The 22,830-nt window shown below is 39.3% G+C and overlaps 1 protein-coding gene across 4 annotated transcripts in view; it reads left to right on the top strand.

The window, feature by feature from the left end:
• Positions 1 to 22,830, top strand: part of SYT1 (synaptotagmin 1) — a 357,216-nt gene that overhangs the window by 300,403 nt on the left and 33,983 nt on the right. For all 4 annotated transcript variants that reach the window (XM_057429544.1, XM_057429546.1, XM_057429543.1 and 1 more), the window contains one exon: positions 2,228 to 2,345. In XM_057429544.1, coding sequence (XP_057285527.1) covers positions 2,228 to 2,345 — 118 coding nt within the window. The remainder of the gene's footprint in view (positions 1 to 2,227; positions 2,346 to 22,830) is intronic.

Genomic DNA, 22,830 nt, shown 5'->3' with positions numbered 1-22,830 from the left:
GTCCATGCTATCAGAGATACCTACTGTTAGATACAAGTTAAAAATGTAAATTTTCTGATTCTAGGATCTGTTCTTATAGCCCTCCTGGGTCAGATAGAGATCTTCAAGATACTGCTACCCAACAACCCTTTTGCAGCCTGCTGATTCCTAATCCTCTTAGCCGTTCCTTCTGCAGAAGCTGTGCCGTAATTTTGATCATTCCTGCTGCTTTTCTTGGAATCTTTCCCAATTCTACCATACCCTTTTTGAGGTGGGAAGGGCACTGTAAGTTTTCAAGATAGTGGCACATGCGCATTCTGACAACATTTTTATGTGATACACACATTTAAAACCATGAGCTATTTTGTTATGCTCTTCCTGTGCATTTCCGAACTCTGTGTTACGTATGTTTCCTGACTGCTGGTGATCACTGAGCTTATAGTTCCTGAAAAACATCTATTACATGCCTGGGTCTCATTCCCAACTTGTAATAATCACTTCAGAGTCTGTCACTTTATAGGTGTTGCGTTATTGTTGCAGTTTTAAAAGTTTTTTAAAAGTAAAAGGAAAGGTAACTTCGCGGTACCATTCTTAATACGTATGGTGCCTGTTCATTGTTGGGCATAACAAAGGATTCTGCATCCCCAAGGATGTCTTCTAAGACAAGTTCACACACCTTTTGGTAAAGGAGGAAGATGTAAACTCTGAAGCATAGCTGAGTATCCGGCATGCATGCTTCAAATAGGTATAATGCAGAAGCTTATCCAAACTTGGATAAAAAGTGATTATGTGTAAGAGCTATTGAGAGAACTGCTGCTGATGCTGAAAACTTGGTTTAGTGGATGAAGTTTAGTTTCTCTTAAATGACTTGGAAGCTTGAGCTCCCATTTGGAAAGGAATATTTGGGTTCCTCTTACATGGATGATAAAGTCGTTAGGACATGGGCTGTCTTTTATCTAGGAATTACCCACTGCATCCATGAATATGTGAGCCAGTTGCCTCAGGAGTGCTTCCTCAGATTTTTAGGTAAGGTTCTAACTTCACCTCTTTCAGGTTGGCTCTTCAAACCTGGTAAATTGCCAGATTCTTTTTGCATTTGTGGAATGGGGAAAACATAAATAATTCTTGCAAAAAATTACGTAGTGTCTTAACAAAAAGCTTGGATACAGCCCCAAAACTTCAGCAACCAACCTTCCAGTTTATTCAGAAGAGAGACATCTTTACGGGAATGTACTTTACTGCCAGGATGAATTCTGGAAACAGACATGCCAGAACTACTGTCTTTGAAAGGGGAACATTGCTGTCTGAAATGCTTTATTGGACTGTTCAGTGTAACCTTACTCTTGCCTCAGAAGCAACCTTGTTACTCCCCTAGAGATACCATTGTACCTGAAAGGAATGAGAAAAGCAGCTTGGATCATCCTAGTGATCATTTCTAAGTAGTATTCTCCTGTTATTCTCTCTTTTGTGTCTGTAAGTTCAGATCTATTTTCTTCCTTTTTAAAACAAAGTTCATGTAATTCTGAACATAATTCAGCCTTTTCCTCTTTGCCAGAGCTTTTAGGAATGTACTAAGAAATGAATAGTGAAAGGTTGCATTTGGCAGGAGCCCTGAGGTTGGGCTACAAGGCTGAAGGTGAAAGCAAATCCTTCTAGCTGTTCTGATATGAGAAGGGATGCACTGTGTGCTTTCCTGGTCTGTGTCTGCCCTTTTATTTATTTTTCCCCCTGTTAGATAGGAGACAAGTCTTTTTATATGTATACTGAATGGTTTGTGCTTTGTGTTTTTAATACTTTTTGCTTCCGTGACAAAGTGTGGTGAGAAACACCCACGTTACTGTTTTGTCCCATAGTGGTCTATGCATGTGTGTTAATTGATTTCTGCTGAAACACAACCTGGGGAAAAAATAGTCATGACTTTATTTAAAGTCAGACAGTATTTGTGAAACCCCAACTATCAGGGATGAAATCCTGAGCAGTATAAGGTATTTTGCAGCCAGCATGTATCATTGCCTCCATGCTGGGTAGTTGCTGTGGACTCCGGTTGCTGCAACAGACTTGAAGTTATCAAGGATTTAAGCTGGCAACTTGTGTCTGATATCTCATGGTGTCAGTTTGAATGTTTTGTTAAACAGTAGGAGTTTGAGATGTAATCCTCTTCATTTTCTGTGGAGCTTTCAAAACTGCATTTTTAAAAGGTACCAGAAGACTACAAAAGTATAACACCATGCCTTGTTTGTTTTCACAGCAAGAAAAACTGGGTGATATTTGCTTCTCCCTCCGTTATGTGCCTACTGCTGGCAAACTGACTGTCGTCATTCTGGAGGCAAAGAACCTGAAAAAGATGGATGTTGGTGGACTATCAGGTATGTGCATGAAAATCTGCTTGTAGATTTTGCAGGCTTGTAAAGGCATAAAGTAAACTCATTTGCTATCGAAGAACTCTCGGTTGAGAAGGTAGCGACTCTTGTTCACTGTCTGAAAAAAGGAGTTTGTGTTTTCTGAAAGTTAGGGCATGACTGAGTGTATCAGAATTCATTCTAGCTTTAAAAAAAACGATTTTCGTTATACATGGCATTCCTTTCCAAAGCAAGGTCTGAAGAATTAAACATTCAGATCACAGTGCAAGCTCTCTGTACTCTCCTTCTCTCCTGTTGCCTGGAGATAAATACAGACTATTCAAGCAAGAGGAAAAAAAATCTGACTACAGTTCCTATAGTCTGTATGATCTCACAAAACATGAGTGTTTTCCTGCAGTGTTACTCATACATAATAGAGGATCTCATGACAGGTCACCATGCTGACTGCTGGTTGAGGTGCTAGGGTAATTGTCTCTACATTTGAAGGGCTCAGGTGTGATTGCTTCCTTGCGCACAGTTGGGAGTGCTCTACATTTGCATGTACACCTGCAATCAAAATTACAGTCTTGCAGTTGTGGTAGTCAGTGAGGTTGATATCTCCAACATAACTACAAATATTCCTTGTAGTCTTTCCTCATACTAGGGCTCTACACAGCATGAGTGAGATGATGTATGCCATCTCTAAAGGATGGTGCGGTCAGCACATGTGACAGTAGGGCTGTGTCCTAGGGTCCTGGTGGGGCTCCATGTAGGCTTCTGTTCTCTGCTGTGTCTGGAATTTGTAACCAAAATACACAAAGAAATGTGAACCTGCTAAAAGCGACCTGAAGATCTTGTTTGCCACTTGTAATGAACAGTAATAGGAGGACCTTCACAAAGTGAGAGGAGACGAAGTTTCTTACCAGTAACCAGTTATCTTCTTTTACTTCCTTTTAAAGTCTTCTACTGTACAGCAACAGACATCATAAAGTAAAAGGCATCAAAATATTGTAGTCATTACCTAAATCAAATCTAGCTTTTACTTGTCTAAAATGGAGGCTGGATTAGGAGACACACAACTAAGTTTCCCTAATGCTCTTACTCAACCAATTGCGAATTAATGTTCTTAAGTACATTTGCTTCCTAACTGGCATCTTAGATTCTAATAGTAAAGAAGAGCATGGGTCTTTTGACAGAAGTGTAGCTCCGAGAGCCAAAGCATCTATATTCTTTTCCAAGCTTTGCAAGAAATGTGATGGAAAATAGATACTCATAAGAAAAAAAGGAAAGGGGAAGGAAAGCATTAATGAACTGAAGACCTTCTACAGACTTCACATGGAAAATACAATGTGTTGTGTTGGAAATAACTATGAGGAAGTGAATGGGCCTACTCTCCTTTATGATGAAGCACAGAGAGGATGTTGAAATATATTTCTAGGGGATGACAGGTTTTGGCCTCCTTTTTTAGGGCCATGCCAAACTAGAAACATCATGTTCTCTGAGACAAACAAACCCAATGGGATACTGTGGCTATAGCAGGAATTCAAAAGTCACCGACAGTGATAAATGGCAGTTAGTACGGTATTCCTGAGGCAGTAATTATAGATTAAATAATGTTGGTTTAAAATGGATCCAGTATCTTTCATTAGGGAATTTATCTTTTGAATAAATTATGTGGAAATAACATCTGAAATCAAGCTGAGATTCTGTTGTCATTATTCACACTAAATAATACCTGCTCTCAAAGTACAGTAACGTTAAGTGGTAATGAAGGTGACAGGATTTTATCTTGATTACTGAATGCTTTCCTCACTAGTTTTGTTATTTTCTCTAGGTACTAAACTGGCTTCTTGTTTTGCAAAACCACAAGTTTTGTGTTGCAGTGGAGGTGGAAAATGTTAACAATCAAATGTGATCTCCAGCTGAATGTTACCTATAGAATCAACAGCACTTACTGTCACCAAGGGAAAGCCATTAGCAAGAGGTGAAAATTATGTAGTTGACACAGATGGGGAAAACTTTAGACAAGGTCTCGGTTTTGAGTTTAAAATATGTATTTTCATTGTTCTCTCATATTTTGGAGAAGATACTGGAAAAGCAGAACACAGACATTTGAAAAGGGCTCTGCTTTCTCTTGTATCATAGAACCATAGAATAGTTAGGGTTGGAAAGGACCTTAAGATCATCTAGTTCCATCCAGCCAGTTCTTTATCCACCGAGTGCTCCATCTATCAAATTGATGTCTCTCCGATTTAGAGACAAGGATGTCATGTGAGACAGTGTTGAACACTTTGCATAAGCCCAGGTAGATGACATCAACTGCTCTTCCCCTGTCCATCAATTCTGTAGCCCCATCATACAAGGCCACCAAATTGGTCAGGCAGGATTTCCCCTTAGTGAAGCCATGCTGGCTGTCACCAAGCACCTTGTTGATTTTCATGTGCCTTAGCATGCCTTCCAGGAGAATCTGCTCCAAGATTTTGCCAGGCACAGAGGTGAGACTGACTGGTCTGTAGTTCCCCAGGTCATCCATTTTCCCCTTCTTGAAAATGGGGGTTCTATTTCCCTTTTTCCAGTCATCGGGAAATTCACCTGACTGCCATGATCTTTCAAATATGATGGCCAGCGGCTTAGCAACTTCATTCCTCAGCTCCTTCAGGACCCACGGATGGATTTCATCAAGTCCCATGGACTTGTGTACATTCAGGTTCTTAAGATGGTCTCGAACCAGATCCTCTCCTACAGTGGGCCCAAGGTCTTCATGCTCACAGTCCCTGTGTTACCTTTCAAGACTTGGGTGGTGTGGTCAGAGCCTTTGCCAATGAAGACTGAGGCAAAGAAGTCATTCAGAACCTCAGCCTTCTCCAAATCTAGGGTAGCCAGTTCTCCTGATGGCTTCTGGAGGGGGCCTAAGTTGTCCCTAGTCTGTCTTTTATTTGCTACGTATCTACAGAATCCCTTCCTGTTATCTTTCACACCCCTAGCCAAGTTTAATTCTAACTGGGCCTTGGCTTTCCTAACCTGTTCCCCAGCTTCCCAGACAACATCCCTGTACTCTTCCCAGGCCGTCTGTCCTTGCTTCCACATTTTATAAGCCTCTTTCTTCCTTCAGAGTTTCCTCAGCAGCTCCTTATCCATCCATGGAGGTCTCCTGGCCTTCCTCCTGCTGCACTTCCTTCTAGTTGGGATGCAACATTCCTGAGCTGTTCTCCCTTTAACCCTGGCCCACAAACTCTCTGTGGACTGCTCACCTGTCCCCAGACAGAGTTCCATACTCTCCAGCCTATCCCTAACATAAAGGGCAACTCCCCCTCCCCACCTGCCGGGCCTGTCTTTTCTAAAGAGCCTGTAACCTTCCATTCCAACACTCCAGTCATAGGAGCCACCCCACCATGTTTCTGTGATGCCTATTATATCATACCCCCGTAGATGTGCACACATCTCTAATTCCTCTTGTTTGTCCCCCATACTATGGGCGTTTGTATAGAGGCATCTGAGCCAAACTCCAAATGAAGCCAGCTGACACTGCAGTCTTCTAAACTTATTCTTAGAAAATTCTTAAGTTCATAACTGTGGTCAATCAGACTTAAATGCATGCTTGATTTTTAACATGTATATTTATGTTGTACTGATAGAAAGCCCAATTACAGAAATACTTATCAACAGCAGTTGATTGATCAAAGTACATTGAGAGTACCATCTTTTCTGGCATTTCTGTAGGGCTTCTGCTGGTGAAACCTTAATCCCACTAATCAGTATATATATATATCCTATCTGATTGTTACTACACTTGCAAAAAATGAAAGGCTTTGTCTCCAGCATTTTGAACTTTTCCATAAATCTTACTAGCGGTCAAAAGCCAATCACATGTTACTTCAGAAACCGACAATAAAAAACAACAGACTAATGATGAAATTCATTAGACTCCTTGTAACAAAACTCAGATCACCCATCTGAGCAATAATGTCCCAGGTCTTAAACTTAATTGCAACATCAGGCTGTGACTAAAGCAAACTTTGGCTCCAACACTGGAACTATTCAGCCTGAGCTTATCAAGTGTCCACAACAAGTGGAAACTATTATTTCTGGTGAGCAAGAGCCTCTGGCAAACAATTATGGATGTTTTAAAATGGAATTTTAATTATTTAAATTATATTCAAATGCATTTTTAATGAATTGAACATCTGGCAGGTAATATATAGGAAGGTAAGTTATAAAGAGATTATTTTTATTTGTCTGAATTTGTTAATTTGGGTTATATGGCTTTATAGATCAATATCCTTCACCAAGTGTGTCTACAAGACTTAGAATCTTAGGTCTTACTGCAAATCAAAGGAACTTAGACCCCGAAGACACTCTGCTGTTTGGTTTTTGTTTGTTTGCTTGTTCGGTTTTATTTTAAATTCATTTAGATGATTTGCAAAACTGGAAGATTTTGAAATCAATTTTCCATAGTGTCTCTCCAAACAGGCCGTAGAGACATAGTCAGACTAATCCCTCAATAACAGCCCGACGCAGCTCAGCAATGCCATTTGTTTCACAAGAGTTGTCTATGAATTACGATACATTAGTTAGGCTTACAATCCCTTCTGCTCCAGAAAGAGAGCAGGAATTATCTGCAGCTTCCCTATGAGATACTCATTTAAATCAAACTGGTAGTGATTTTACATAGAGATTTAAATGAGTATGAAACTTTTATCTCAATTCATTTTAATCTTGATTTGTATTTGTAGCTTTTACTTTCTAAAGAAAAATACTTGTTTAACAATAAATTCAGGACATCTGACAAGCAGCTAAATGTGGTCTCTGCAATAAACACGGTGCTTCTGTTTATTGCATAGGAAGATTCCCAGTATTAATACACATTTATGCAGGCAGTTCTATACCCTCCATTTGTATTCATTTTTGTTCCTAGCATGAAATAAAAGCTTTCCTTTGAACTTCCAGCAGCTTTTCCTATTTTGATGAAGGCATTGAAAAGTGTTTTCCCTCTGCAGCTTTGGAAGAGACTAGGGCTAGTAGCTGAACAGACTGCTGTTACAGGTGTTTACCTACCCAGGCCCTTTGGCTTAAATGCCTTTTTTTTTTAAGAATGTCAGTGGCTGTATGTATTACTGGCAGAATACTTTTTTGTATCAAAATGTCATCTCTTAGTAGCTGGTAATGAGTATAAGCCTAAACATAGTTTATCATCTTTCTGAGATTAATTTCAGGATGGCTTATTCCTTCAAAAAATATACCAAAGCTACTGTGGTTTTGTTCTTTAGGTATATCTAGCCCAGCCAGGCTGGATGAGGCTTTGAGCAACCTGGTCTAATGGAAGGTTAGTGGAGCCCACAGCAGGGGGTTGCAACTAGATGATCTTTAAGGTCCTTTCCAACCCAAACTGTTTATGATTCTGTTTTAGTATGCTTAGCTTTTAGTGAAACTAATTACCAGGAATGTATCCTGGTAGCAATGTACCCTGCCCTTATCCCCTCAGCACCACTGCCTCTCACCACTCCCCCTGTCAGACCCGGACTATCAGTGGCGAGTTGGCACCTAGCTGGTAGCTAGTTGGCATGGGCTCAACTGCCTTAGAAGCTGTTGCCAAGTATCAAATATTATAGCAGATCCTAAACTGTACCTATTTATGCCAAATAAATGCTTAGGAAGAGCTGGAAGGAGAAGAGGTTTCTTACTGGGTCCATATTCTTTTTCCTTCTTCAGAAAGCTGCAGATATGGCTGTAAAGAAAATCCAACCCATAATCCAGTCCATTATGTGTGAAAGCTAATCTCAATATTTATGAGTTATAAATAGAAAATGCACAGCACCTCTGTATCTGCCAAGCAAATACTATAATTCAGAGCCATCTCTGGGGACCAAATGGTACTATAGCAGAAATAAAGCTAGTTTTCTACAGTTAGACATTTATTTTAAAAATTGCATTCAAGTTCAGAAGCTTGGTTGGATGTCTTAGAAAAGGACAGAAAAATTAAAAATTGTTTAGAGACCAGCTCTTTGAAGACAGAAAGAATGCTCATGAATTATGCGGCCAGAGCATTCACTTTAATAACTTCATGAAAGCATAAGAAACCTTAAAAGCTAGCTAACACAAATGCAATATTATGGGAAGAGAAGTGCACCGTTAGTGCCGTGGCCTTGCTATAAGCCATATTGTAAGCATAACTCAGTGAATATTAAGGGAAAACAGCCTTATTAAAAGACAAAAGTAAAAATAAACAAGAAACAGCACCACTGGAGCAGCTGCATTTGCACCTAGCCTAATCCTAAAGAATCCAACAGAGATCAATACCAGCAAATATTTTAAGATCTCTACTTTGAGGATTTCTACATCTACTGTCTCAGTATCTCTGCTGTAATAACTGGCAGAACTTTCAACAGGAGATGGCTGCAGCTATACATCTCTCTAATGCTTGAGAAGTGGTCACACAGCATCACAGGAAATTCACTGTGGGCTCCTACAGTGGTGATGGGATCAGTCACCAAATCTCCACTATGTTAAAATCTTTCTCTTGCCTGGAAGAACATCCCATTGGTGACATCTTCCCTAAGACAGGGCAATAGGGAGGGGGGTCTTGTCTGAAATGGTCCTCTTTCAGTGGGTAGATAAGGTCTTACAGAGCTGTTTCTTCTTATCCCAACTCAAGCCTTCAACATCAGACCACTTTCTTCCTCAAGTTAAAAGCTGAAGAAGGCAATTCCAAAATCAAATTGTATTCCAAATTATAATGTATTCATCATGGAAGCCATGTTAAAGGTTACATAGACTCTCATATTCCAGGACATTTTGGAGAGTCTTATGAAGAAGCTGTCACATAATTGTCTGGTTTGGAATAAGTACACAATTTCCACTGAATCATATGCTACGGGCTATTGCACACAATAATATATTGTATTAGATGAATCACCAAATGTGGCGATTCTTACAAAGAAGCAGAGTCAAATTGTTCTGCTCTTTTTTTCCTCCTGTGATTAAAATGAGGAAAAAGATTGTGCCTGCTGATTACCACTGAGGTGATACAAAGCCTGTAGGCATTGCTGTGAGGAACCTTAGGAAAAACGGTGTGTCAAAAACGTGCCTGGGCTCAGGAGGTGTTTGAACAGCTTCTGAAAAGGAAACAAAGCTTATCGTATGTGTACATCTCCTTAATTGAACATGCTGACCAAAGGTACAGGAGGTCAGCACCCATCTGTGTGAACTCTGCCAGCCAATACTCACAATTTTATCACCGTTACACATTTCCCCCCAACCTCCCTTCTCCAAAACAGAGGGCAGGAAGCCTTCTTATATTTTGTGTTTGAATAGGCACAACTAAATAATGCATTTTGTGTGTGTTTGTATGCATGCTTCTTCCTGATTAAGTTATAGTATGTTTTCATTTGATAATGCAGTCCCAAAGCAAGTGTGAACGAACATGTGTGTGTTAATTACTTATATGAAAATGAGATGGTTAATATTTTAGGTTTTTAAGCCCTACAAGAATTTCATAGCCATGTGAGTGGCTGTAAAATGGATGTAGGAATACTGTAGATAGATTCTGGAGCCCATAGGGAAATTAGTCAGTTCTCTTACAAGTAAGTTTAATTTATTTTTTACTTTCTGAAAATTGCGGCCCATATCTTTTCTTTTAATGAGTTTGCAGCAAAAAAAAAAAAATGAGCTCAAAAGAAAATATCTTTTTTCATCTCTATAAATACAGTTTAGATCAGTGCTTAAATGTTCAGAGAAAATAAAGAAAATGTAATAAAAGGTATTTCCTTTTCAGGACTGTGTAGCCATGCAGGTTTTTAAGACAGCATGATGAGCATTTTATTAGTACTGTTAACATGGTTGAGGTTTGATGAAGTTTGTAGGACTTTCTGAAGAAATAGGAATATCTCTAAATTCAAGTTTATCCAGTACTTTTAAATCTCACATGCATTTTTTTGTTTGCTTAATCCCATGTGGCCAAAAAAGGTGATTCGTTTCTGCTAGATCTTTATGTGGTTACTTCCTATAGACCTCCTGCTGCTGTTTAAAAAGTGTAATTCCTGTGTGTGCATGTCTCAACGGAAAGAGACATTTCACAAATTAGACCCCTGATCCTGAATTATCCCTGAAGGGAGCAGGGGGTGCATGCTGAGAAGGGAACTGCATGTCTCCCCTGGTACACAGTGCTGAAAATAGATCTCAGGCGACAGAGCATTAACTCCAGTGTAAGGATAGTGATAGGAAAACAGGTGTTTCTAGTTCTTTGTTGTTACCATTACTTTACGTGTATGCTTTATGGGCGATAGTTGTTCAAATCTGCTCATGCATTTGGCAAGTGAAGCTCTCCACTGGCAGCTGTGAGATGCTTGTCATTCAACACACGTGAAAAAAATTTTCCCCTTGCCATTTCCAAAATTTATTTTCCAAAACCTTTGTAACTGAAGGTGGAAGTCAAGTCCTGCCCTCTTTCTTATCAATGCATTTAAAGGTCCCATTACCCTTCTTGAAGAACCAGGAAAGAAATACAGTCTTGTTGTTAATTGAGATTGAGGTGTCAGCATTCAGCTAATTGTCATTGTGCCTTTTGTGCATCTCAGTGACATGCATCTTAGTGGGATTCTCTTCCCAAATATTTTACCCCTCATTTTACTTCCATGATGCTATCTATAAGGTAGAAAAGCCAGCACCTGGGCTGTGTTTCTTCCCACCAGCACAGGCCAGACTGCCATAGGACCACCTTGTTCTAGTTGAGTCAGTCATGGGGTTTTAACTGCAAAATACCTGCCAACAAGGTCGAAATATAAATCCTCAAAATGCCACTTTTCCCCTGTAAAGAAGTTTGTGTGTGGTGGAGGTGAGAATGTGTCTGGATTTAATTCCTGTGCTTTTGTTTATTAGCTGTGAAAGTCAACACAGTGGCTTGTCTACATGAGGGTCTTCAGTATGATCATTAAGATGTCTATAATATAATAAACTGAGTAACTGAGCTCTTCAGGTACAGTTTTGTAAGGTCACTTGTGTGAAACTTCCAGATGTATTCAAGGGGAAGACAGAGCTGTGTATAAATGAATTATCCACATAAGCAACACCTTTATTTAGTTATTTAGTTTACTGGGGACGCCTAAAGTGCTAAGCAGTTGTTTTAGAAAGGTAAAGAGAGGAATCTTGGGGTTTTTTTTTTCTCCCTTAACAGTATGATTGGTTTTAAGTTAAAAACTGTGGGGTTGGTTTTTTTTCCTCCATTATACCAGTCTTGTTGGTAAGATGGTGGAAGATGTGCTTCGCTTAACTGATGCAACTATCACTAATGTAATGCAATAGTAAACCTGGTAATATGGAAGGAACACATCCTTACATTTTACGTTGTTACTGCAGTGACTCTAGTCATAGGAGGAGATTAAGTTTTTCTTACTCTTGTGTTTATTAAGCTATCTTTTTTCTGTCTTGTTGATGAATATGTTATTGCTCATTCCCCACATGAATTCCTTTCATTTCTGCTGAGCTGTCTTCAAGTTTATGAATAGCAACATCCTTTACTCTCTTTAAATCAAAGTAATTTGCGTACAGGAGTTTCTTTGCTGCATCCTGTCACGTTAGATGTTAATGTAATAATTATTGAACAGTAAAATAGATAACTCTCATTAAGGAAATGCAGAAATAAAACACAGATCACATAGCATCTGTCCAGTATGTGTGCCAACAGGCAAACTTCTTTATTTGACTGCAAAACTCCAATGTTATATAACACAATTGACCAATATGCAGTGGTAACATTTAGAGGTTTTCTTGCAAAACATGCCTAAAAGGAAAGTTGTCATAAAGAATCCCACCCACAGCAAGCCTCTGCTGTTTTCTACTTTTTTTTTGTTTTTGTGAAGCAGAAAGGAGGATGTGTAAACTCTGTGTTGTTAGGTTTGTCACAACGTAATCTCTCTCAAATTCTTGTTTGTCAAAAACCACATAAAGGTACAGATAAACATTATAAAACTGTGGGCGATCTCACAGTAGGCAGAACCAAATTTTAATTGCTGTCCTGTAAGTAGTGACATACAAGGATTTCAGGATTCACATGTAATCTCTGCAGCTCAACAGCATCTCTGTAGGAACTGCTTCAGGTCAGAGAAGTTAAGGGTTCTGTTATCAAGCCCAATTTGTGGGACCCAGTTTTCTTAAGATTCCCAGTGGTATCACAGAACTCTTTACATATACGGGTCTGCAGGTTAAATCCACCTTTCCAGTGAAGAGAATATGGTAATATCCTGATTGAGCCATAGTGAGAGAGCATCTTAAATTCTCTTTGAGTTTCTTCAGAAATCTTTGCAGTACAGCTGGCTCCAGGGCCAGTCTCATTACAACATTGCTATGAGAGGATGTGTTCTGCAGTAAGTTCCAGGAAGCTGAGTTGAAGTACTCAGCTATAGTAGTTGCTTCCCATCAGCAAACCATCACATGCTTGTCAACATTTGAGGAATGCTAAAAGTAGTGATTAAGAGAGCATGCAACATAGCGGGTTTTTTAAGTTCAGGAGCCCTGGCTATGTGGGATGTGAAGAAATGCTTATGTAAGGATGTGACAACATCAGCAAGTCTTGTGCTGCAAATTGTTTCAGCTGGTTGGGAGCGAAGTTAATTCAGGCTGCTCCCTCACGGATAAAAAAATAGAGGAGGGGAATGTTTAATTAAAAAGAAATGCATGTTACTTTACAAATAACATATTTAGTATCTGAATCTGGAAAGATGTAGGAGTTAAGGTGTTTCTGGGAGAGATTTCTGCTGTTTAAATTTAAAGTCACTATCACTGGGGCTAAGCAAGCTTAAAGAATTTCAGATCAAACTCCTTCCTGGATGTGGAAATCAGGGACTGGAACAGCCATTCCTGGAGACAATCCATAGTGCCGCATTGCTGAGGAACATCTACTTCAGGAGGTTACTGTCTGTCTTCTGGAAAACCAGAAACCAGCACTTAACAAGAACAATTTTTCTATCTGCTGCTCTGCTCAGTCTTTGTGTCTGGTAGTCTCTGTGGGTAAGAAAGTGAATGATTTCCTAAACTGATGGAGTGCTTTGACCTGAATTAGTCAGGAAATAGACTCAAGTATGAGATAGATGTTGTAGATGTTGCTTTTGTCTAACTTGGGCATGGATTAAATCTTTTTGATCAGGGTTTGAATTCATCTCACAGCAAAATGAAGTAGGGTAAGGGAATCCACAGCAAAGCATAGCTAATCTTTTTTTTGTAGATGAAGTTATTCAGACAAGCACATCTTCTGTATAGACCACTGCACATTTTTCTTTGTGTACCTAATATGCCAGTGATATTATGAAATACCAATTGCTGTAGTGTCTAGGTATTATGACCCTCAGCTTCAGGTTCCATGAGGTAGCAGGAATATGGACTTCATAGCTTTTTAACCTTGAGGTAGGTATTGCACTGATGAAATGTTTCCATTCTATTAAATGTTGGCAAAAGCCGAAGGCAGACATTAGTCCTCTAGTAATTTAAAATAGGGTTCTGTGAGCAGTGGAATTAGAAAGCATAGTTTCCTTTAAATTTCAGAGTGTGACCGGATATTCTGATGTCTAATAAAATACGTGCTTCAACTGGAACTTTTTACACAGTTTGAACATCCATAATATCTCTTACACACATGTATTTTCTGGTGTGCAATAAGAGGTGAGAACATTTTGCAGCTTTTACCTCAGATAGGGATACTTAGTAGGCTCTCTCTATTCCACCTGGCTGCTGACTTTCACAAAGCTTGTAGGAATTCAGTATCTTGACAGGCCTGTGATCCTGTGAGGTTTGACTGACACTGGCCAATATACTAAAAAGGGATGGAAAAGGGGGCAGTCAGTCACCAGGCTGGTGCTTGCACACAGGGAACAGAATCATTACCTACACTGTGTTTCCTTTGGACCACCCTTACCCCTTCACTCTCATCCCCAAAAAAGTACTTTGTTTTATTGCAAATCCAGTTACAAACATACATTGATTCATATTTAAATCTAGTCTCATTTTTCTTGCCATGTGGCTTGGGTTTTTTTTCCCCTCTTTTTCAAATGTCTGGATAAAGCAAATAAATGCCTTTTCTTAAAAAAAAAAAAAAAAAGCCTAGATACCTGCTCCAAATCATTCCATTACTTCCCCTCTATTTTAATGGCTTTCTATATATAGGAGGACCCGAATCTCAATAACCTAAGCCATACCTTGATTTTAGAAAGCAGATTTTGGCTGTTGACATTGTACTTCAGCACAGAGTGCAGTCCCCAGGTGTATTCCATTGCTGTGCATTTGCATACAGGTTTGCTTTCTGCAGAGCATTCACAGAATAAGCACTTTGGCTTTTCTTGTTTACATGCTGCTTGCTGTATTTTTAATTTGTTTACTATCCCAGTGTATTTGAATCTCGATAGGTTAAATGGAAGGGAAGACTGGCATCAGCCAGAGTGCTGCTGCCTGACCTATCCAGCACACACATCTTGCTTTCAGAAAAGCCCAGTCGTTTTTCACCATCACTTTGAGGTACCTTCAAATCTGCTTTGGCTTCTGTCCAGCTCTGCGTAGTGTCAAGCAGGGAACATCTTGTCTGAGAGAACAGATTGTTAGTTCAATTATATTCCTGAAATTGAGTTAAATTTCCATGAAATCTGCTTCAAATATGAAGAACCCTGGGGGAATGGGTTGGTTTTTTTTGTTTGTTTGACTTATATTGCAGCAATCAAGCATACTAAATGAGATGCATTGTATAAGCACATGTTCTGTGTGCTGTTTATAGCTGTTTGTCATGTGTCTGATAACAGGGTGAAGTAAATTAATAGTGCTGCCATCTATAGACATAATAAAATTATTGTACTCGGCTTGATGAGAGAGGTGGAGGAGCTTGGGCTTCTTGTCTAAAGATTTATTAATGATGTTATATTGCAACCAAAGAAAAGAGAGGAGAGGAGGGCTCTAAGCTGCTTCTTAATATGATTAATGGTGATGAAATTTTATGTTACCAGCTTGGGTTTCCAAAGTATGACAGAGTAATTAAAGAGTCCTTCAGTATCTTTGGGTTAGACTTGGTTACAAGTGCTGTTTCGGGGCCATTGCTGATCTTACTGGACTGAGAAGTGTATTTTGATAGTCAGGATTGTGTCTGATGTATTGAAAAGAATAGTAGTCTTCCTGTAGTGCATAGTATTTCAGTCCATTTTTTGGTAAAAGGACGGATGGTGCAAGTTTTTCTGGCAGAGATAGAAACATCCATGTGGTACAATAGCGTTCTGTATCAATTCCAACTTTGTTTCATTGAAAGATAACATTCTGGTCAAAGGCAAAACTTTCATACTCGGTTTTATATTTTTACCTTTGTTTTTTCTCTGTTAATTTTTATTTGTTCCCAGAAGCATAAAAGCCATCTTCTCCATCTGCCAGTTTTATCTTTCCATGTACACTGAATGTTTATTTTCCTCCTGTCTCTCTAATTTCACACACTTCTTAAGAGGTGAAAACTGTCTATAACACACAGAGTTAGATTCTGCTATTCCACAACATACCAATAAGACATATTTTCACATTGCCCCACTGATTTCCGTCAGGTGAAGTTTCTATTTTATCATGTAAATGATGGTAGAACTCAGATTTTGGTGGTTTTTTTTAGTGCTGTTTTGTTTAAACATCTACATGGCCACAGAATCAGTAAAGGCTTTGGCTGTTGCTGGGGTATTCTGTGTTGACTGAATGTTTATTCTGCTTGTGCATAAATGAATGCCACCTTTTTGCCTCTAGGAAACAAGCAATGCTTATATTGTCTGTGTTTTTTGTTTCTTGTCAACAATTTCTGTGTGAATTTTATATGGGGATAATAAAATATTTTAAATAGCACGTATTCCTGAATTATCTGCAAGCCATATAAAAGAGAGAAAAACGCAGCAATTAGAGAGTATCTCACAAACTAATCAGAATGGAAGAAATAGTGCATATAAGAAACAGTAAATCACTTAATGATTTAATCATGTTAGCTTGATAAAGATACTTGATGAGATGGGGAAGAAAAAGAAATAACTTATTACAGTGAAAAGTATTTGAAAGAAATTACATGCAAGCTGCCAGGAAGCTGAAAATCTGGGGTTTGTAAAAGGCACAGAGAGCTGCCATCTATGCATCCCCAAAGACCAGCAAAGCTAACACAGACACATCATGTCTTGGAAATGGTCATAAAACACAAACAGCTGTAAAGCAGCACAAGATTTTTCAGTAGCCACCCTAAATCAGTGTAAAGCCTGCCTTTTCCTTTCCAAAGTCCTGGTAAGCTGAAGCATTATAATTGGTTCAAATGAATTTTTTCAAACTTTACATCAACAGCTTTGACAGCATATGCTGGCATCAGTTACTCAGTTCTACTGTGTTACAGGCATGAAGCTCAGTAGGTAACTGAGAAATTTAAAGCAATGAAGGTTAAGGCAAGCCTTACTAAAATGGTCAGGAACTTCTGCTAACATTTTTTTCAAATAAGAACAATTCATTAGTTTGATCTCCCGTGGATGACAGGAGTTTTGGATGTCTTTCTTTTCCAAGCACAAATAGGCCATCGGTACATCTTTATTTATCCTCTTGATATGCAAAAAAAAGTGACGTTCAAATAGTCTTACGAGGCAGATGATTTTTGGTAGACAAAATGAATAGCGTACACAAACAACTTCACAACTAAATGTGGAAGAAAATTACTAAGTAAAAGAGTGATTTTTACCATGATTTTTAAAAACAGAAGAGTAGAAATTTGGCCACATTTTTAAATGTGTTTTGAGATACAGAGTTAGAAGTCAGGCAGGATTTTCATTAGTTTTCTCAAAGGTGCTTAGCTATGTACCTTTGAAAATCATATCCATACTTAGGCTTTTACAGACATTCTAAACTGTACTTTTATCAACTTCTCCTGATTCAGTCAGCCATAGAGACCAAGTTTTCACAGCAGTTCAGCACCAAGCCTTGATAAACTGAAAAGCAGAACATTGGTGTCTGTATACCAAAAATCTTTTACACAGCTCTGACAGCACAGAGAAACTGGGAAGGAGAGGGGGAGTTTGAGGTGTTAATGAGTTAGAGGACTTAAATCCAAAAAAATACTTTCTAATACTTGAGGATTCATAACTATTTTAGGGCTTAAGCTAAGGCTTACCTAAGTCTCTTAGAAGTGCAGCCAGTAGGGAAATGACAGAGTACTTTTGAATTTAACCATCTGCTAGGTGGCTTGGATAGCCAAATCTGAAAAGGAGCACTCAGAAGAAAAATCCGTACATTATTCATTCCCCTGAGCTCTTTTGTCCAAAAGTTGATTCCTGGGTGTCAATGAACGATATAGTGATAAAGCTATTTAAAGGAGAGCTCAGACTAGTAAATACTCTTGGCTTTCTAAGGCATCAAAACAAAGCCAAACGAGAAGAAAGTTCAGCTGTATTTACCTTAGAAGTACCTCTGTAATTTTGCAGGGAGTCTCTAAATATTAGTATTCCAGATGGCTCTGCAAATGCAGTTGCATGAGGCAGTGGAGATATGGGTGGCATGGGAATATGACTTATTTAGCAGTAGCATCTGCACTGAACCTTCAGAGAAATCTTATTTTCTGGTTCCCACTTTAGTGTATGCATTGTGGGTGGGCTTTAACGCATAACTTCCTAACGTAAGGTGTATGATCCCGGCAAATAAAACCTTATAAACTAGAAACCTTCATCTGTCCTCATCCACTTAAGTGTCCTAACCAGTGGTTTGCAAAGTCAAGACATTTCCTGCAACATTTCCTTATTTTCCTGGGAGCCTTTCCTTCCCACTTACTTGTGCCCAAATTTGAGAAAAAGGTTTAATTTCCTAACCACCAGCCAAGACTATACCCTAGTGGATAGGAAATGCTCAGAGGAGGTGGAGGGTTTAATTTCCTCATGTTGAGTAGGAAGAGGACCAGAAGTTGTTAGAAAAGTTCCTGCTTCCCTGGTGCGTATTCTGCTCATGAAAACCTAGTCCTCAGAACCACATTGTCTGTTTCCAGGGACAGATAGGCTTTTTTACCAAGCATGCAAAGGCTGTGCTTTGTGTGGAACTTGGTCACAACCTCCCAGTCCGTCTCTGTGCTATGTGTGAGCTGCATCAACCACAGTGCACCCTAGAGGGATCTGAAGTGTACAGTTTTCCATATCCCTAAATGAGCAGGGAGCGAGGGCATCTCCACATGCTGGGTGACCAAATGAACACGTTCTGTGGGAAGTGCAGTGTTGTCATGTTGGACACTTAGAAAATTTTTTTCAGGAAACACTGACATCTATGTCCTCTCACAAACCTGTGTAAGGTCTCTTTACATTTGCTATTTTTGATATTCAGATGAGCCAGTGGTGTTCTGTATGTGCGTGAATGCTGCTTTGAGCCTTAAGGTTAACTCTTCCCAGATTTACTAGTAATTTGTTGTTTGACCACATGTAAAGGTGTTTTGCTAAGTTTGCATCTTTATTTGCACTCATATCATCTCCAGTGTGGGACAGGACTGCCTCTTACTATATAGAGTTACTATATAGAGCCAATGCCCAACTGAAAGAGGCCTCTTGAGTGCTACTGTGGCAGTAATAACAGCCGTAAATCTTGAATTTTGTGAAATTTCCCTCCTCCTTCCATCTTGAAGCTCTTTCTTCCCTGTGACTGTTGTATATTACTTGTATTGTGACTGTACTGAAGTTCTCCAGTCAGTTTAATCATGTTTGTCATGCCCTTAAAAACATTTATCGCAAAAGCCACATAGCAGTCACAGATGTTCTTCTTCCTTACCATCACCTGAGCATGAATCAGGAATATAGTGGATGAACAGGAAGTGGTAAGCACTCTGTATGAAATGCATAGAATGTTTTCCCAGTGGGGTTAATTTGTTTACAGTCACTGCTTGTGGTACGCAAGCCTGAAAATCAACAACACAGTTTAAAAACGCAACTAAAATCTATTCTGCATTTTTCTGCAGAAATCAAGATACACAATTCTCCAGTCCAAATTTGTAACAGATTTGTTTTCAACTTCCCTGTATACTCAATCTCACTGACTGGATGGAGGAGAATCTGTAGATTTGGGTACATCTGTAGCTGAAACTGTCTCAAGTTCACATTGAATCAGATAATTCTTATCAGATATTTTTGACGATGATAATAGGATCAATGCTGTCAGCAAGTGCAAAGCTGCACAAAAATACAGTTCAATGAAAAGCAGCTTCATTGTAATGCAAAAAACATCTCAGCATCCCAGCCGTTCTGGGAGTGCATGTGCAAGAGTTTGAGTGATTTGAATACAGGATTCCTGATGCAATAATTTCTGCCACACATGAGACCCAGAATAATTACTTGTCCCTGTAGGGTAAGTGGATCTGCTCATCATGCAGATCTTCATACAGATAATATATACACCTGTTGGGAAGATTTAATAGTTGTGGTTGAAATACCAGGTTTGAAGCTTAAGGGTTAGAAAGGATGGTTAAGCTTTAAAATCACTTGGAAGCAGCTGATTTTAAGTTGCCATGGTAAAGGATTTTCAGACAATGAGAAGCTTTTACATTAATATTTCTGTAAGCCTTGTTGTGATAGAATTGTCTCTGTGAAGAGCAGTTTCTTGCTCCTGCTGACACACACACTGGTAAAATCATGAAGCAATTATATAATGCTATAATGATTTTGAGGTTTCTTCTCTGATAGATTTTTTATAATAGGGAATGGTATTCAACATTTTGTTATCAAAAAGCATCAAGATAACCCCTATGCTTGCAAAAAAATACCAAATGGTAGTGATTTTCAATTCTGTTAGTCTAATTTTGAACAACTGAATAAAACCTATCTGTGCTTTACTTTGGTAGCTCTTTCTTTTTGTTTGTTTTGTTTTACCTTTGTGGCTAACGTGCCTTGACTTTTTGAAGCATATATTTTGCAGTTAGCTTCCTGTCTTCCTCCTTAGTAGCCAAAATTTAGGTCTGAGAAAGTGTGTCCCATCTGAGATTAGGGTATGGTAAGGAAAGAAGCTTATTGGTGAGGGAAATACGTGGAGAATTTTGCAGGGATTTATTCTGTTTACTGTAGTCTCCTCTCTTCTCAAGACAGCTTGGAGTTGACCTGGTTGTTGCTGGTTAAACTTAAGGTTGCTTTCCTTTTGATCGGGAGCAGAACCAGGGCCTGTTTTCATGGTCAGCCTGCTGTGATTGGTTGCTCGTGTGCACATTGAATCTCAACACAGAGAGGACTGAAGGCAAGTATTATTATTCATACAATCACAGAATGGTTTGGGTTGGAAGGGACCTCAAAGATCATCCAGTTCCAACGCCCTTGCCACAGGCAGGGTCACGTTCCACTCGACCGCATTGCTCAAAGCCCCATCCAACCCAGCCTTGAACAGTGCCAGGGACAGGGCATCCAGAGCTCCTCTGGGCAATCTGTGCCAGCATCTCACCACCTTCATGGTAAAGAGCTTCTTCCTTATATCTAAGCTAAATCTACCTTCTTTCAGTTTAAACTATTAGCCCTTGTCTTATCACTACATGTCCATGTAAAAGTCCCTCTTCATCTTTCCTCTAGGTCCCTTTTAGGTGTTGGAAGGCTGCTGTAGGGTCTGCTCAGAGCCTTCTCTTCTCCAGATACTGCTGTTGATCTTTGCCAGCTGCCCAGAAACTTCACAGTTGAAGCAAACGGTGCTGGTAGCGCATTCTGTATGTCAAGAGCTGGGAATAAGAAATACCTGTTTATCTTGGCTGCAGCCTCCCAGAAGCTAGCTGCAGTCTTGGATGTTTCAGAGAGAAGCTTTCTGAGATGCCACTTTTCCTGCCATCTGCAGAGACAGTCAGGATGCAAAAGGGGAAGTTTACAGGCTATAAAATGGCTTTGGGGAAAGCAGCACTGAATCTGTAGCAGCACTAACTCTCAGTGGCACTTTGTCATATTGAAATTTAATGGGCTTCAGGACATAAAGTGAGGTGTATTTGTTCTGCCACACTTTTAATTAAGGTTTTTATCAAATTCTTTTTCATTTAGTTTTTACTTGACATTGACCATTCCTTGTTTGCCATTCTGCAGGTCTGGAAAGCTTTCAGATAGGGCTTTAATTGGAGGCTTTTCAATGTAATTATTGGTTGTGTATTACATGGGAACAAAGCCAATTCTTTTAAGTTAACGTAGTATAAATGCTTCATACACTCAGCTTCTATGCTAATGCACAGGACTGGGATCTGCATTACAATACGTCGTCTTCACTCTGTACTGCAACACAGACGGGCTATTTACTCAGTTTAGTGACAGCAGCAGCAGCACACAAGTAATTGGGGCCTGACGATTCTCTGTGGATATCTTTAATTTAGTGCTTGATTTTAGTCATTGGAGGTACCCAAATGCCATAACAACATACAAACTTATTTAAAGATAAACAGATTGACTGGATTATATAAATAGATCGATCGGATTAATCTCAAATGCATATATTTTTAGACGTGTTATTAGCTCTGCAGAGGCAAACAGATGCACCTGTATGGAAAAGAGTACTTTGTACAGCCATGTGAGCTGTTAATTGTTAAGTCTTTGAAATCAGCCAAAATATTTAAGCTAAGTAAGATGAATAATATAGGAAAGATTTAGAGATAACTGAAATCATTCGCAAGATTACTGATTTATTTGAAGGTCCCTGAAATAAAATAGCCTAAAATTACAAAAAATGGCAAAACTGTTGAGAGAAGATTTAGCAATAAGTGGGGGAACAAAACAGAGATGAAATTAAGGGTGCTGAGTAGTAGGTGGGAATAAGTTCATTTTATGTAACAAGATAATTTAGAATGTGAAATGCAAAAATAGATGGGAAACTAAGAAATAACTGCATTGCAGCTTTTGCATATTCACAGCTCTTTCAAAAAGCTTGAAGTCTATAATTTGAAGCTGCAATGAGGAATTATTCACCTGGTATGGGAGAGCAGCAGGGCTTAAACTCTCCAATCTTTCTCCCATCATGCAACTGAAAATACACTCACCACACGAGCGAAGAGCTGGTCCTGCCTATCTGTTCGCATGCTGGGGACCGTAAACGTTGCAGTCATACAATGAATATGCTTGTAGTCTGGCAGTTAAGAGGAGCTCTGTAAGCCTGCAGGAAAACAAATACAAGAAGGATGCCATGCAGTTCCTGCAGCCCTTGCACCACTCTTCCCTCCTAGAGGACATCTAGAGAAGATCTTGCAGTCCTGGAGGTTCAGACACTCCCCAGACTGCAGAATGGGTTTCTAGCTTTCTGGTTGATTTTTATTCTGTAAAGCCACAGTCCTGTCTAAAGACCTTGCCTGGTCTGAGCTGGAAGCGTTGGAGTTGCTATTGATCTGAGCATGCAAGATGGCCATTTATTTGGGGGAGGGAGTCCTTTGCCTTAGGTTAAGTTTAGATCTTAAATAACTATATCCTTTTAAGAGTAGATGCTGCCACTACTTTTTGAAATTGTAAATCGGGTTTGCATTTTCAAGGTAAATGAGTTGCAGTCCTCTCTCTGTGATACAGAAAAGCAACGGCAA

Source organism: Pezoporus wallicus, unplaced genomic scaffold (assembly GCF_028554395.1).
Source record: "Pezoporus wallicus isolate ANWC-B61680 ecotype Strahan unplaced genomic scaffold, APGP_CSIRO_Pwel_v1 contig_5069, whole genome shotgun sequence".
In the NCBI taxonomy this organism is placed as follows: domain Eukaryota; kingdom Metazoa; phylum Chordata; class Aves; order Psittaciformes; family Psittacidae; genus Pezoporus; species Pezoporus wallicus.
This window is presented reverse-complemented; position numbering and strand designations above follow the sequence as displayed.